General features: G+C 41.6%; 1 protein-coding gene across 6 annotated transcripts in view; it reads right to left on the bottom strand.

The window, feature by feature from the left end:
* PHLDB2 (pleckstrin homology like domain family B member 2) overlaps window positions 1–14,094 on the bottom strand; it is a 215,374-nt gene that overhangs the window by 105,497 nt on the left and 95,783 nt on the right. For all 6 annotated transcript variants that reach the window (XM_073893115.1, XM_073893121.1, XM_025874009.2 and 3 more), the window contains exon 2: window positions 10,750–10,861. In XM_073893115.1, the coding sequence (XP_073749216.1) occupies window positions 10,750–10,813 (64 nt within the window). In that variant the 5' untranslated portion in view covers window positions 10,814–10,861. The remainder of the gene's footprint in view (window positions 1–10,749; window positions 10,862–14,094) is intronic.

The following is a 14,094-nucleotide window of genomic DNA, read 5'->3' as shown; positions in this document are numbered from 1 at the left end:
TTCCTTCCTTCCTTCCTTCCTTCCTTCCTTCCTTCCTTCCTTCCTTCTCTTTCTCTTTCTCTTTCTCTCTTTCTTCTTTTCTTTTCTTTCTTTTTTTATGAACTGGAAGAAGGGCGGGAGGGTACACGTCCTCTGGTGATGATTTCCTCACCCGTTGTGAAGTTTCTACTGGGAAACTCCAGGTGACCACACCTCACCTGCTCCCGACAGTTCGCCCGCGGGCAGGTACCTGATGCGTCAGAAAAGCAGCTTTGTAAAATCACTGGGGAATGGCCTCAGCGAAGGGCTGAGGATTCGGAACTAACTCATTCTGACTTCCTTTCGGTCATTTCTTTTGAAAGTTTCTCTATTTTCCAACATTATTTTTCTGAGTTGCAACCAATGAAAACAATGCTGGTGTGAATGTCCTCCAAAGGATGCTTCCGAGGAAGGCAACCAAGCGGACCCAGAGCCGTCCGCAGTGCCTCTGGGCACGCGGGAATGTGGACCTCTGCCGAGTTCTGAGCCCATCTCTGGGGTTACAAAGATGAAGGCCCTCAGCCTTCAAGGAACCCGCAGCAGCAAGGAAGAGCTCACGGTGAGCTGCGAACTCTTTAACATATGCTCAGTATGGCTTTGAGGAAGTTGTTTTAGCCCCCAGTGACATTTTCTTCATCTATGAGTGTAGTAATGTTGATACTGATGATAGAAGTCGGTTAATAAGCTTTTGGATAATGTAAGCAAGGGACCTGGCACCATAAATGGCCCTAGTAGTCATTCAACAAATGGCTTATTTCATGCACTTTTCATTTGTGCAGGTAAAAGCCTGGTTTCTAATTTCAGGGAGAGGCTCATCTATGAACCGCTTGGTGTTTTATATGACTTTTTTTTTTCTTTCCTTTCTTGGCTCTTTGCCCCACAGAAACATGCAGGGGCCAATCCAAAGGTTAAGTGCTCCAGCAGATCTCTCTTTTCCCACATCATCAATTTTCTCCCTTTATGGGATCATCTCCATCAACATAAAATCATGTTATTTGTCCCATCTTGAAAACAAAAAACTCCCTCTTGAATCCACTTCCCCCGCCAGCCACTTGTCCTTGTTTTCATGCTCAGCTACAGCGAAATGCCTTTAAAGAAGTGTTAGGTTCTGTCTGTCCTCCCATTTACTCCAATCAGGCTTTTGCTTCGACCATGTCACTGGTACTCTTCTTATTGAGATCAAACTCCTGAGTCAAAAGGTTTCTCAGTCTTTACCTCACTTGAACTATCATCAGTAAGAATAGCTGATCATTTTCTCCTCCTGGAAATGAGTTTGACTTCTGTAACATCTTACTTTCATGGTTTTGTTCCTAACTTCTGCTCCTTGTCGGTCTCCTTTGCTGGTCCCTTCTGGGAGTTCGGTTCTGGTGCTGAAAAAAAAGTCTTCTGTGACATGGTCTCTTTGTGGGTCTCATGAGCGGGGAGTCTGATGCGGGGCTCCATCCCAGGACCCCGGGACCATGATCTGAGCCAAAGGCAGATGCTTAATGACTGAGCCACCTAGGTGCCCTCAATGTGACTCTTTAAGCTGGGTCTCATGCCCAGCCTCTGAGCATGGAGTGAGTGCCCAGGGTTCAGGCTTTGGTTCTCTTGTCTATCCACACTCACTCGCTTGGTGATCTCATCCTGTTTCATGGCACTAACTACCACCTATCTGGTAATGACTCCCAAATCTTACCCCCAGCCAGGCCATCTCCCCTGAACTGGAGGCTTCAGGCAACTGCCCACTTGGATGCCTACAGGGCTTCTCCCACTTACCATTCCAACCTTGAAATCCTGAAAAATCCTCCCTCTATCTCCCAACAACCCTGTCCCAGATGAAGTCTAACTCATATCAGGCCTAAAACCTTGGTGTCATCCTTGACTTTTCTATTTCTCTTGCATTTCAAATCTAATCCATCAGGAGATCCTTTCAGCTCTACTTTCACAATAAGTCCAAAATTCAACTACTTACCACCTCCACTGTTATCACCAGCCCGGTCTAATCTACCATCATGCCTTCACTTGGATTATCCTTGCCCTGCTTCTACTTTTGGCCCACTGTGGCTCTTCTCAACACAGCAGGCAAAGCAATCCCTTTAAATATTAAGGCAGCTCATATTACTCCTATCCTCAAAATCCTGCAGTGGTCCCCATCTCAGTTAGAACAAAAACCAAAGTCCATAGAATGACCCAGAAGGACAATACACGATCTGCCAGTCTTTGACCTCAGCTCCCACTTCCCTCACTTCACTCGCTTAGCTCCTGCCACCAGGGCCTCCTCAATATTCCTGGACTGGATTCCTAGACAGGTATGCTTCCAGCTCAGGGCCTTTATGCTAGCTGGCCTCTCTGTCTGGAATTGTCCCCTCCCCCAAGGATCGTGCTCCCTCACTCCCTCACTTCCTTCCAGACCCTGCTCAAATGTCACCGTGTTCCTCAGTCCTACCCTGACTACTCTATTTAAAATTAAACATGTGTTCTTCATACCAGTAGGCTTTCTTTATTATTTTATTGACAGTTTTTACCTCCCAGAATATTATAAAATGTATAAAATGTACGTTTAGAATTATACTTATTGTCTAATTCTCCTCACTAGAAAGTGAATTCTGTGCAGGCAGGGATTTCTGTCTGTTCCTCTCCAGTGATACATCCCAGATGCCCCTAGAATGATGCCCAGCATGTAGTATGAACAATAGCTTTGACCCAGAGCACTATGGTTGCAAACATTTCCTTGCCCAGAACAATGCCACTCGACCAGACAGACATTTTAGAGACAGTTGTTCTCCACCAAGGGGTCTGAAGAGAACGTCTACCAACACACCACACCTTGAATGACCATAATTAAGTTAACAACATGCATATCTGAGAAAAAATAGCTGATGTTCATTCAGAGCAACGTTGCTGTATATACCAAGCACTCTTCCAAATATATTACAGTGTGTGTTAGTTTAATCCTATAACAGCCCTATCAGGTAAGTACTATTATTACTAACAACCCTCTGAGGTAAGCATTATTATTACTCCCATTTCATGACTGAAAAAAAATGAGGCACAGAGGAGTTAATGGACACTCAGTTAGTAAGTTGGTAGAATCGGAATTTTAACACAGGCAGGATGGTTTTAGAGTCCATGCTCTTACATACTCCCCTCTACCTCTTCTTTAAGTAAGAATGATATATCAGGGGAAGTTTCTGGATAAAGATTAAGTCATAATCACAAGACAAAAAAGTGATCCTCATTGGCCTCCTTCACTGCCTTGTTTTATTTGTTGACATTTTGGTCTCTTTTACTTTAGCCAAGCTCCTTAAACGCTAGAGGGATCATTTTATTCATATTTGTGTGAACCATACTCCAAGACTCGATACCACTCGATCTCGATACTTGATACTTGGAAGGGGCTCAAAGAAGATTCGTTCAATGTGACTTTTTTTTTTTAAGATTTTATTTATTTATTTGACAAAGAGAGACACACAGAGAGAGAGAGAGAGAGAGAGAGAGCGAGCACAAGTAGGGGGAGTGGGAGAGGGAAAAGCAGTCTTCCCGCAGAGCGGGGAGTCTGATGCTGGGCTCCATCCCAGGACCCCGGGACCATGATGTGAGCCAAAGGCAGACGCTTAATGACTGAGCCACCTAGGTGCCCTCAATGTGACTCTTTAAAGTAATTAAAGCCACCAGCGCTTCTCACTCCTGCTGCATTGGTGTGGTTTTCAGCAGCTTGCATAATGCCACAGGGGCCTGGAGCTGAAGAGGTCCCCATGAAGCTGCAAAGCTTAAACTAAATGTTAAATGCAGACCCCAGGCATCTTCAAATGTGGAGAAGGCACTCAAAATGTAATACCTGTTATTATGTAGTAATTATAACTACCAGAATTTCTTTTTAGTTATGATGATATATATATTTTTTTAAATAGAAAAAAAGAAAGGAGCTCTTTCCTTTTACTTTTTCCATTTCCTGGGTTCTTTACAACACAGTCCCCTCTTTAATCCCAGACCAGAGCCATACCTCACTCTCTCTGCCATTTCCTCTTGTCCACTAGGATATTGGGTTGTAAACTACCTGGCAGAACTTCTTTCCCTGTCCCCCTTCTCTAGATCTGTAGTGGTTGCAATACCTGATCTTCCTTTGCTGTATCCTCCCCTCAGGTAGGGAAAGGAGAAATGTTGCACAAAGTGATATTACAAGTTACTTATGGATCTTAAGTCCATTTGGACTTAATGTTGCTATGGTACCCTCTCATTAACAAAGACCAGTTGGACTTGATTAACTCACGTCTTGAATCTGCCCATCTCTGCCTCTCTCTGTAGTGATAGCCTAACACATGTTTGTAGCTATTAACTTGGGCCATCCTCAACCTCAGTCCAATTATTTGTACTGATGTTCTCTTTAATAATATGCTTATATAAAGAATCAAGAAGTTTTTATTTGCAGAGTGCAGTGGAAAGATCACTGATCTTGGGAGTCAGACAGACCTGAGTTTAAACCCTGACTCAGCCCCATTGGAATGTGTTATTTACTTTCATTGAGAAGTTTCTTTCCTGAAAAATGAGACTAAGAACACCCAACTCATATTTTAATGAATGAATGTGATCAGGGCACCATGCTTTCCACAGAAGACAGGTAGCACACAGGAAGCATTTGAAAGTATAGCTGTTTTTTCTTTTTTAAAAAATAAAAATGGTCTATATTTAAAGTATACAACATGATGATTTGATGGACATACAAATAGTGAAAGGATTACTACGGGCAAACTAACAAACATATCTTCTCACATAGTTACCTTATTTGTGGGGGTGGTAAGAACACCCAAAATCTACCCTTATCGATTGTTCAATATTCAGTACAATATTATTAACTACAGGCATCATGCTGTACCTTCAATCTCTAGACTTATTTATACTTTAACTCCATTCTCTTTGACCAACATCTCCCCATTTCCCCCCCCCTCCCTGCCCCTGGTTATCACCTTTCTGCTCTCTGCTTCTATGTAATCAACTCTTTTTAGATTCCACATACAAGTGAGATAATGCAGTTTTTTCTTCTGTGTCTGGCGTATTTCACTTAGCACAAAGTCCTGACCAAAAGAGAAGTTTCCAACCACACTTGCCTTCTCTTGTGGAAAGAACTGTTGTCAATGATATCAATCATTTTGTTTGTACTATCCTATGTAAGTTGATTCCCCATCATAAATTCATTTTAGAATTTAGTACTAGGATAAATTTTCTCTCTTTTAAAAAGTCAATGTTCTTTCATTTCTTAGAAAAGGTGTTTCATCTATTTTCGCAGTGGATTTGCAGTCGTTGTTAAGGAGAACTATGTAAACCCGCGTTTCCCTTTGTATCCTGGTTGCCAGGAAGCTCAAAGTCATTAAATGATTGTACCATGGAAATAAAGATTTTGCTTCCTACTACTTTTTTTTTTTACATCTTTGATGTATTTTTATTCCAATAACCTTACTGGATATTTGGATTTTACTCTGTGTTCTCAAATATGTATTTAAATATATGAAGTATACATAACACATTAGCCCTTCAAATTAGCGCCATAAAATTAACCAAAGCTAAAGTGGAAATTTATCCCTATGTACAGCTTATGTTCAAACTATTAAGATTGCTTCTCTAATTTTGAGAATAATCTAAATACATGTGGAACATCTGGGTTAATTTCTGCATCAGATGTTCTCTTTCAGCCCTGCCCCCAACCTTGTCTGTGAGTTTTTACTGGAATCAGGCAGGAAAACGAAGCTGGGTGTGTGTTTGTGTGTGTGTGTGTGTGGGGAGAACTTTAGATTAACCTATCTCAGCAGTGTTTATCAGGCCCAATTTTCTAATCACTCAAAGAGCCTGAATTGGTTGACTTTTCCTGCATGGCAGACTTGAGTTTTCTTTGTAGCTTATCTGCCCATCCCAGAAAACAGCAGTAACCGGTGAAGGCCACTCCTGCAAAGCTCAGGGAGCTCAGCCTGTCTGCCTTCTTCTCTCTGTCTCTCTTCTTCATGTTCCCTTTCATCTGACTCTCACCATCTCTCCAGTTATCTTATTCCTTGATTTCAAATTCCCTCATGATATGCTAGGCTATGATATGCTATCTAATATGATAGGACAGAATATAGCATAATTCTTCAGGGTCACATTGGACAGTGATAAGTGTTCAGATTGATGTGTTGGATCTCGAAAGACCTCACTGACAGTTGTCAGACTTCTGACAACTCAGAGCAGCGGCCAGGATTCAGCGCATGAGGAATGTTAAACACAAAGGCAAATTTACTAAGCATCAACTGTGTTTCACACGATGTGCCTAGATGAGTGGAAGATAGAGCTAAAATAAATCATTTATTATGTGGCTCTAGATAAGGAGTTTACTGCCAACCATAGAACTGTAACATGGTAACATACTATAATACATACTGTAAAAAAGTGATACAAATGGGTTCAGAGAAGGAGATATCTCTGCCCAATGAGTCTATCAGGGAAGACATCACATGTGACCTTCCTATGGAGAAAGGACCCTTCTAGACAGAAGAGAGAACGTTAACAAAGCAAGGGGACAGCGAAGCCAAGGTGGACTAGGGAAGCGATGCGTCACACAGGCTGCCTGAGCTCACGGTGCATGGATGGAAGCATGAGAGACAACATGGGGGAGTTGAGGCCAGATTTGGGGGGAGGGGAAGAATAGGGCTTTAAATTTTAGATTTCATGTCCAATACCATTTTAATTAGGTCATTTCCTTGCTCTAAACTTGCACTGGCTCCTCCTTGCTGGACAAATACAGGAAGAGCCAGCGGCTGTGTAGGAAGTAGACACTGATTATATGGGGCTAGGATGAAAGAGAAAGATGAGCTCCAGCCACAGAGTTTGAAGACTCCAATAAAGCAATAGGATTCTATTTCCTAATATGTTAAACAAAGCTATCAATCCAAGTCAAGGCTGCTCAGTTGAATATTCATTAAAGGCCCAGTTAAGACACGCAATCCCTCTGCCCACTCCTCACTGCCATTCTTTTTCTCATGTTATGATGATTCTATAGTTACAGATCGTATGAGTCTCACAGAAATACGCACAAAACAGGTACCTTTGGGCTGTTGGGCCAAGTGTTGGACTGGAAATTCAATGATTTAATATTCCAATGAACCGGTTGTGTCACCAGGGGTTTGGGGCTACTAGCTTGACCTTTTTTATAATGTTTCACATTATGCGGATAATTGCACCATTTCTCTCAGGGGAGTTGTTAAGAGAGCTAACAAAAACATTTGTGTATAGAACCCAGCACTGGCTAGAGATTTAGTGTCACTACTCAATAAGTTCTAAATGGTTGTTGGAAGCATTTAGTTCTGAGATACAGTTAGCGATGTCTAGGGCTAGTACAGTTCTTCTAGACTCATTTAAATTTCTGGCTTTTGTCAAAATCAAGTTTCTATGAGTTACAATTATGCCTAAAGAAGATGAAATTCATTTGCTGTTTCTCAAACAGGAACAAAAAGAAACTCTATTTAACAGGTCTTTCTCTGATTGTTCATTTCCAGAGGTTGATTCCTGAGATATTGGTCTTGTATTTATAAGATTGACAGAAGAATCTCCAGAACTTTAACATGGATAGATGAATATATTGTACCTTTAATATTAAAGTTAGTTTTATAAAAGTCTTATCCACCCAACAGAGTACAAGAGAAAAGTTACATACATCGAAATGAATTTGCTAGTCAAGAAAGCAAATATGGATACTTTCAAAGAGGACATTTCTCTCCCCTTACCCCGAGCCTGCTGGCAAAGCAGTAGCTCTCCCTCTGTTTCCTCTACAAAAAAAGCCTAGATAAAGTCTGAGGATCCCCAACAGCAGGAGTGCTGGTGGGGAGAAATCACCTAAGTGCTCCCCATTCATCTCATCTGTTAACATTGACAGGCAATGTAATCAAGACAAGCCCTGATGTGGTTTATTGTTTTACTATTATACAAGCTAGTTTTGTCCCCTATCCCATCTGGCTCCTGAAGTTCATCAAAGTGACTATCCAGGTGGAAAATTCCTTACACAGTCAATTTTGAAGGAGCCATATGGATGGAGAGCAATATTCCCCCTAATAAATAACTCACTGATAATTAGTTCTCAAAAGAAAGTTTTTAGCTCTCATGGGCTATTAGCATTTCATGTTAAATTCTCTAGGACTTCGTAAATAGTTGAATGCTCTGATCCTATTGGAAATATCAACCCCTTGTTTTCCATTCCAGCTGTCACAGTCCTTAGTACAAGAAAGAGAAGGGGTGAGGGGGGTACAGAAAAGAAGGTGGTGATCACATACTGTACACCTTTACAGGGAGTCCCTTGGACCTAGCAGACCCAGCATGTCCAAATCATCATGTCCTTATGACATGTACATCCCTCAACCCTCCTTCTTTGTTATAGTCCTTAATTAAATAAAAGTCACCCCTTATATTCAGTCATCCAATTCCCCCCCCCCAGTTTGGAGAGTGTCTTCAGTCTCTCATTTTCCCCAACCCCTCTTACCAATCCATTGCTAAACCATATCATTTTTACCTCTTAAATGTCTGTCAGTAGTACTCTTTTCGCCATTCCCTTTGTCTTCATTGATCACCTGGTATTCTTAACTTCACTCCCAGAGAAGGAGCCCAGGAGCAAGTCCAGGGCATAGGGGGAGATATCGTTTCATGGGACCTGGAGCTAGAGTGGGTGTGTGCTTGGCAAGGCTTGCCCAAGGCAACGGAAGATGGAAGAGTCTAAAGGGAAAGGTAAGATCCACAGCTTGGAAAGAGAGTCAGAAAGTATCAAATCCAAGACCCTGTGTGTTTGGGTGGGAGAGGGGATGAGGTTATAGGGCTGTTGCTGAGTGATTACTCAGTATTTGAAGTTTGTACTTAGGACAGGAATGTGATGGCCCAGTGGGACAGGAGTAGGCAGACACTGGAATTGTAAGCTTCCAAATCAAGCCTCCGGTCTCAAAAGCACCAAATAAAATTCATAATTATTTTATTTGTCCTTTTCTTTTCTCAGGTCCCCACTAGAATCTAAGCTTTGAAGTCAGGGACCTCTCTACATGTGTCACCATTATATGTCCAGGGTTTCCCATAGTACTTCAGGCATGATAGACACCATAACATATTTAATGAGAATCACATGAATTGGTCTTGAATACTGAAAATCTAATCTCATCACTTCAATGCTTAAGAATTCTTTAGTGACTCCATCAAGACTTTAGGATAAAATAAATCCAGAATCCTCAGGTTCGCATCAAGCAAATAAGCAAAAAATAAGCCATTTGGTTAGTTCAGGTTATTTTCCCAGTAGGTAGCTTACCATTTCCTCCCTCTCCCCCTTGCAAGGAGGTCCGGTTTTAATCACAACACACTACTTGTCGTTTTTTGCATGTGTCCTATTCATTCACCTCTTTCTTAATAAGCAGCCGATAGTTCAGGAAACACACTTTCCAGAAAGCTTTTCCCAACTTTATCCCTGGCCTTGGTCAAGTAAGAAGGAAGTGATGGGTAATTTTGTGCCAGTTTAGCTAGGCTATGGTGCCCGGTTGTTTGGTCAAACACCAGTCTAGATGTCGCTATGAAGATTTTTTTTTAGATATGATTAACATTTAAATCAGTAGACTTTGAGTAAAGCAATTGCCCTCTATAACGTGATTAGGTCTCATCCAATCGTAGAGAACTTAAGAGCAAAGATTGAGGTTTCCCAAAGAAGAAGAAATTCTCCTTGAGACTACAACATAGAAACACTGCCCAAACTTCCAGCCCGTGGTCAGCCCTACAGACTTCAGATCTGCTAGGCTTCACAACCACAGGCAACAATTCTGTAAAATCAATCAATCCATCAATGTCTCTCTCTCCCCCCACCCCATAAAAATATGTATATATGTGTTTGTGTGTGTGTGTGTGTGTGTGTGTGTGTGTGTGTATAAAGAGAGAGAGAGAGAGAGAGAGAGAGAGAGAGAGAGATTGTGTTTCTCTGGAGAACCTATACTGATACAGGAGCTTCCTATTTTAACTCCTATGTCTAGAACTTAGCAGAATGAGTAAATGAAAAATTAAATCTAGCATGAAGTCACTCTCCCTTAACAGAAGAGGCCTTTGCAGTGCAGAGATAATCAGCTCATGGTAGGGAAATACTAGTGAGGTTAACTGACACCTGGTCCCCAGCATATCCCTGAGTAGCCCCTCCCTTGCCACCCCCCATGACTTGATCATCTGAGGCATAATAAAAAATAATGAGGCAGATAGACATTTTTGTGAGTCCATTCATTCTGTTTTGAATGTGGGGGAACACATTATAAAGATTTCAACCCACACTACCAGCCCTGTGGATTGGGAATGTCTGGGTGGGCCTCTGCCCTCCCGGAATGAGGCAGCAAAATCCGCTGCTCTTCTAGAGAGCCTAAAAAGCGGGATGCCTTTCTCTGTGCATCCCGACTCACTCCTTTTTATGTGGGCTTTAATTTTTGAATGACCTATGTATGAGTCACTGAAAAAGACCTCTCCACACAGCTGCTTTGGCCCGCTTGTCATTCAACCTTGGATCTAAACAAACCTCAACATGTCTTCAGTGAGGTAAGTAAGCACATGACTGAAGCTCTAGGCAAGGATTGCCAGACGACGACTATTTTGCTCGTGCTTGCTGGACTTCTGCGTTTACGCTGGAAAATGCCAGATCATTCCCAGTAGGTACGACGGAGACTAGGTACTGGTAAATATTTACCAACAATCTCCGTGAATGAAGGGCACACGGAGAGTTCTTACCGATATGCACGTCGTCAACTCCCTCCTGCTTGCCCTCCTCTCTCTGGGTATTATATTCCTCCATCAGGATCTTCTGCTGAATCTCAGAGGAGAAACTGGGATCGATACAAGCCTGTACTTGGCGAGAAAAGAAAAGTACCATGACTGGGAAGCCAAGGCGACCTCTGAAACCTGAAGGTTAACAGAGCTAACATCTGGGGAACACTAATGGCAGTTGAATTTGAAAAACAGACATCCTGGATCATCTTTTAATCCCACTGCTGCCTATCCTTTAGAATGACAAACTTAAACCCCATCACTATCAACCGCCACCACCAACAGCACACTTTAGGGGGAGGGGTGCCTGGGTGGCTCAGTTGGTTAAGCCTCTGCCTTCAGCTCAGGTCATGATTTCAGGGTCCTGGGATCAAGCCCCTTGTGGGCTCCCTGCTCAGCAGGAAGCCTGCTTCTCCCTCTCCCTCTGCCCATCCCCCTGCTCATGCACTTTCTCTCTCTCTAACGCTCTCTCTCAAATAAATAAAGTCCTTTAAAAAAAGCACACTTTTTGGTAGAATTGTTACAGATTTAAAAAAATAGATGCCAGCAAACAAGTATGGCCAATATTTAGACAGAACAATCAGTTTCTCAGCATAGTTGTTTCAGCTTGGGTTTTGTTGTTACTTATTTTCTATTTTTCATCCCATGCTTTGCCAGCCATCCTGTTAGGTACTTTGTCTTCATTATTTCTTTTAGTTTTTACAAAATCTCATATTTTGGAAAAGGGAACCAATGTTTTTGTTCTTAAGAGCTCCCCAAGGAGCTCCTGACTTTAAGTCATGCCTTTCTTAGCTCTCATATGAGTCCAGTTTTCTCTGCAGACTCAGGGGTGCCCTAGGAGGTGATGTGGTCCCACTGTCATGTAAAGGATCCAATTTATCATGCACCTACTATGCCAAATATTTCTCATCTAATTTTCACAGTGACTCTAAGATTCAGTATTATCATTCCCATTTCACAGATAAGAGACCTAAGGATCAGGAAAAATGAGAGAGTTATTAAAAGTCACATAACCAGTAACCCATGTTACCATGTAAGGTAACAGCCCTCGCTCACCATTCAGATGCTGGAAAGTATCCGGTTTTGTTTAAATTATTCTTGGTATATTCGGGAGGATGGATTTTAATGGTGACAGAACTAGAGGCAGAAAGACCAGTTAGAGGTCTATTCAATATTTCTAGGGAGAGATGTTAAGAAACTAAAGTAGGGCATTCGTTTAAGATAACAAGGTTCAGACTGTGATATACATATAGATATAGAAACAGGCAAAGGCATGGAGACAGATACAGGTATCTTATCGGCACAAGCTAACTCAGGATGATTTATTGGTACTGGAAGGTGGGTATCTGGTGTGATTTTGGCAGCTGATACATGATGATGCCATATCTAAAGGAGCCAAGAGCACTACGCAGAGAGAATGGGTCTCTCCATTCCCCTCTATTCCGAGAGGTTATGAGTGAGAAGAAAAGAACAGAAGCTAATCTCAGCTCTTACACACAGAAACAGTGCTCCTACCTACTTGCCTCTCAAGATGCTTCTCTCAAGTTTTGAGATCTTGATGCTACCTCTCAGCTTTCCTAACCGATTTAACTGCACGTATATTTAAAGTAGTCCTTGGCATGGGGTGAGGGCTCAAGAAATTCTATCTTCTTTTTCCACTCCTTTCACTGTCCTCTCTTTTGCCCCCACTTGGAACTCATCAAGCACTAACTATTCACATACAGACATCTAGTACAGAACGGGGTAACTGTAAAAGCAGACAGAACATACTCACCTAGCTCAAACTCCTCCGTGCTCGGCAATCATAGCAAAATGCTGAGGACCCTTGAAACCAAGACCCTGAGAGCCTCCTGAGGAAACTATGGTATCTCTTCACATATATCCCAGCACCGCTTTCTTTGTAATGTGAAGAAAGACACGTCCTTATAATAAAATATCCCAACGCTTATGTGGGCTGCCGTTGTGCCAGACATCATGCTGAAGTTTTTAGAGACATAATTTAGTCCTCACCTAATATACTGCGGTGGGTTTGCCTATCTGACAGATGAGAGAATAGAAGGTAGAAGAGAAGGAAGAACTTTTCCAAGGTCACAAAGTCAGTCAGTGGAGAGAGCCAGCAACCTTCAAAAGCTCTGTGGGACTCTGAGGTCAGGTCTCTCCATCTCTCCATTGTCCCCCACCTCCCACAACCTTTCTGTTGTCACCAAGCTCCCTCTCATGGAGATTGCTCTGCTAAGAGCAGTGGAGGAGCATGATTCTAACATGTAAATACTTTTGCAAGCAATCATCTAATGTCAATGCAAAAATGCAGATTAAATATTCGAAAACAATATCCAACACCACATTACGAAAGTATACCATGACCAAGTGAGATTTATTTCGTGAATGCAAGGATGATTCGGTATTAGGAAATCTAGTAATATAAACACCAAATCAGTAGATGTAAGAGGAATAATTATGTGATTATCCCCATAAAAAGAGAAACAAAAACAAAAACAAAGCAAAGGTTTTGACAAAAACTTCCTGATAAAAACACTCAAGAAAATAATTGAAGCATATTTCCTAAACAGAGCCCCTTGGTCCTAAAACCAGCATTGTACATAATTAGGAAATACTAGAGACATTTCCACTAAGATTAGGAAAGAGTCAAGAATGCTTACTATGTCTACTAATCTTACTATCTCTGCTACTACTATTGAACATTGTCCTAGAGGAATTAGCCAGTACAATTTAAAAGGGCAAAACAATAGGAGGCATAGGAATTGGAAAAGAAGTGAAACTATTTTCAGATGATATGATAGTTTACTCTGAGAACCTGAGAAAATCAACAATAAACTAACACAAACAATAAAATAAATGTTAATTTATTAGTACCAATTTTAGTTTTGCTAGTTCTAGAATAACTTCAAGCTTCAGAAGAGCTGCAAAAATACAAAGAGTATTTTTCCTGGAACCATTTGGAAATAAGTTTTGAACATGGTGCCCATCATTACTGAATGGCTTGGTGATGTAACCCATCAAACAAGGACATTCTCCAGAAACTCATGATATCAGGATCAAAATCAAGAAATTATCATTGACACTGGCATTGAATTCACAAACTCCTTTCAAGTTTAATCAATTGTCTCAACAGTGTTCTTTATCGGAGCTAATCTAGGACCATGTGTTGCATTTAGTGGTTTTATCTCTTTAGGTTTTTTTTTTTTTTTCAGTCTGGGAAAGTGTAGCACAGGTGGCCTTTCATAGACTCATTTACCCTCACTCCCATCCCCTCTGTGCCGGGGGTGTTGGAAAAGGCCAGGACTGACC

The sequence above is a fragment of the Callorhinus ursinus genome, unplaced genomic scaffold (genome assembly GCF_003265705.2).
Source record: "Callorhinus ursinus isolate GAN/ISIS: 27379988/994484 unplaced genomic scaffold, GSC_fseal_2.0 scaffold1, whole genome shotgun sequence".
NCBI lineage: Eukaryota > Metazoa > Chordata > Mammalia > Carnivora > Otariidae > Callorhinus > Callorhinus ursinus.
The sequence above is the reverse complement of the archived record's forward strand: the minus strand, read 5'-3'. Positions and strand labels throughout refer to the sequence as shown.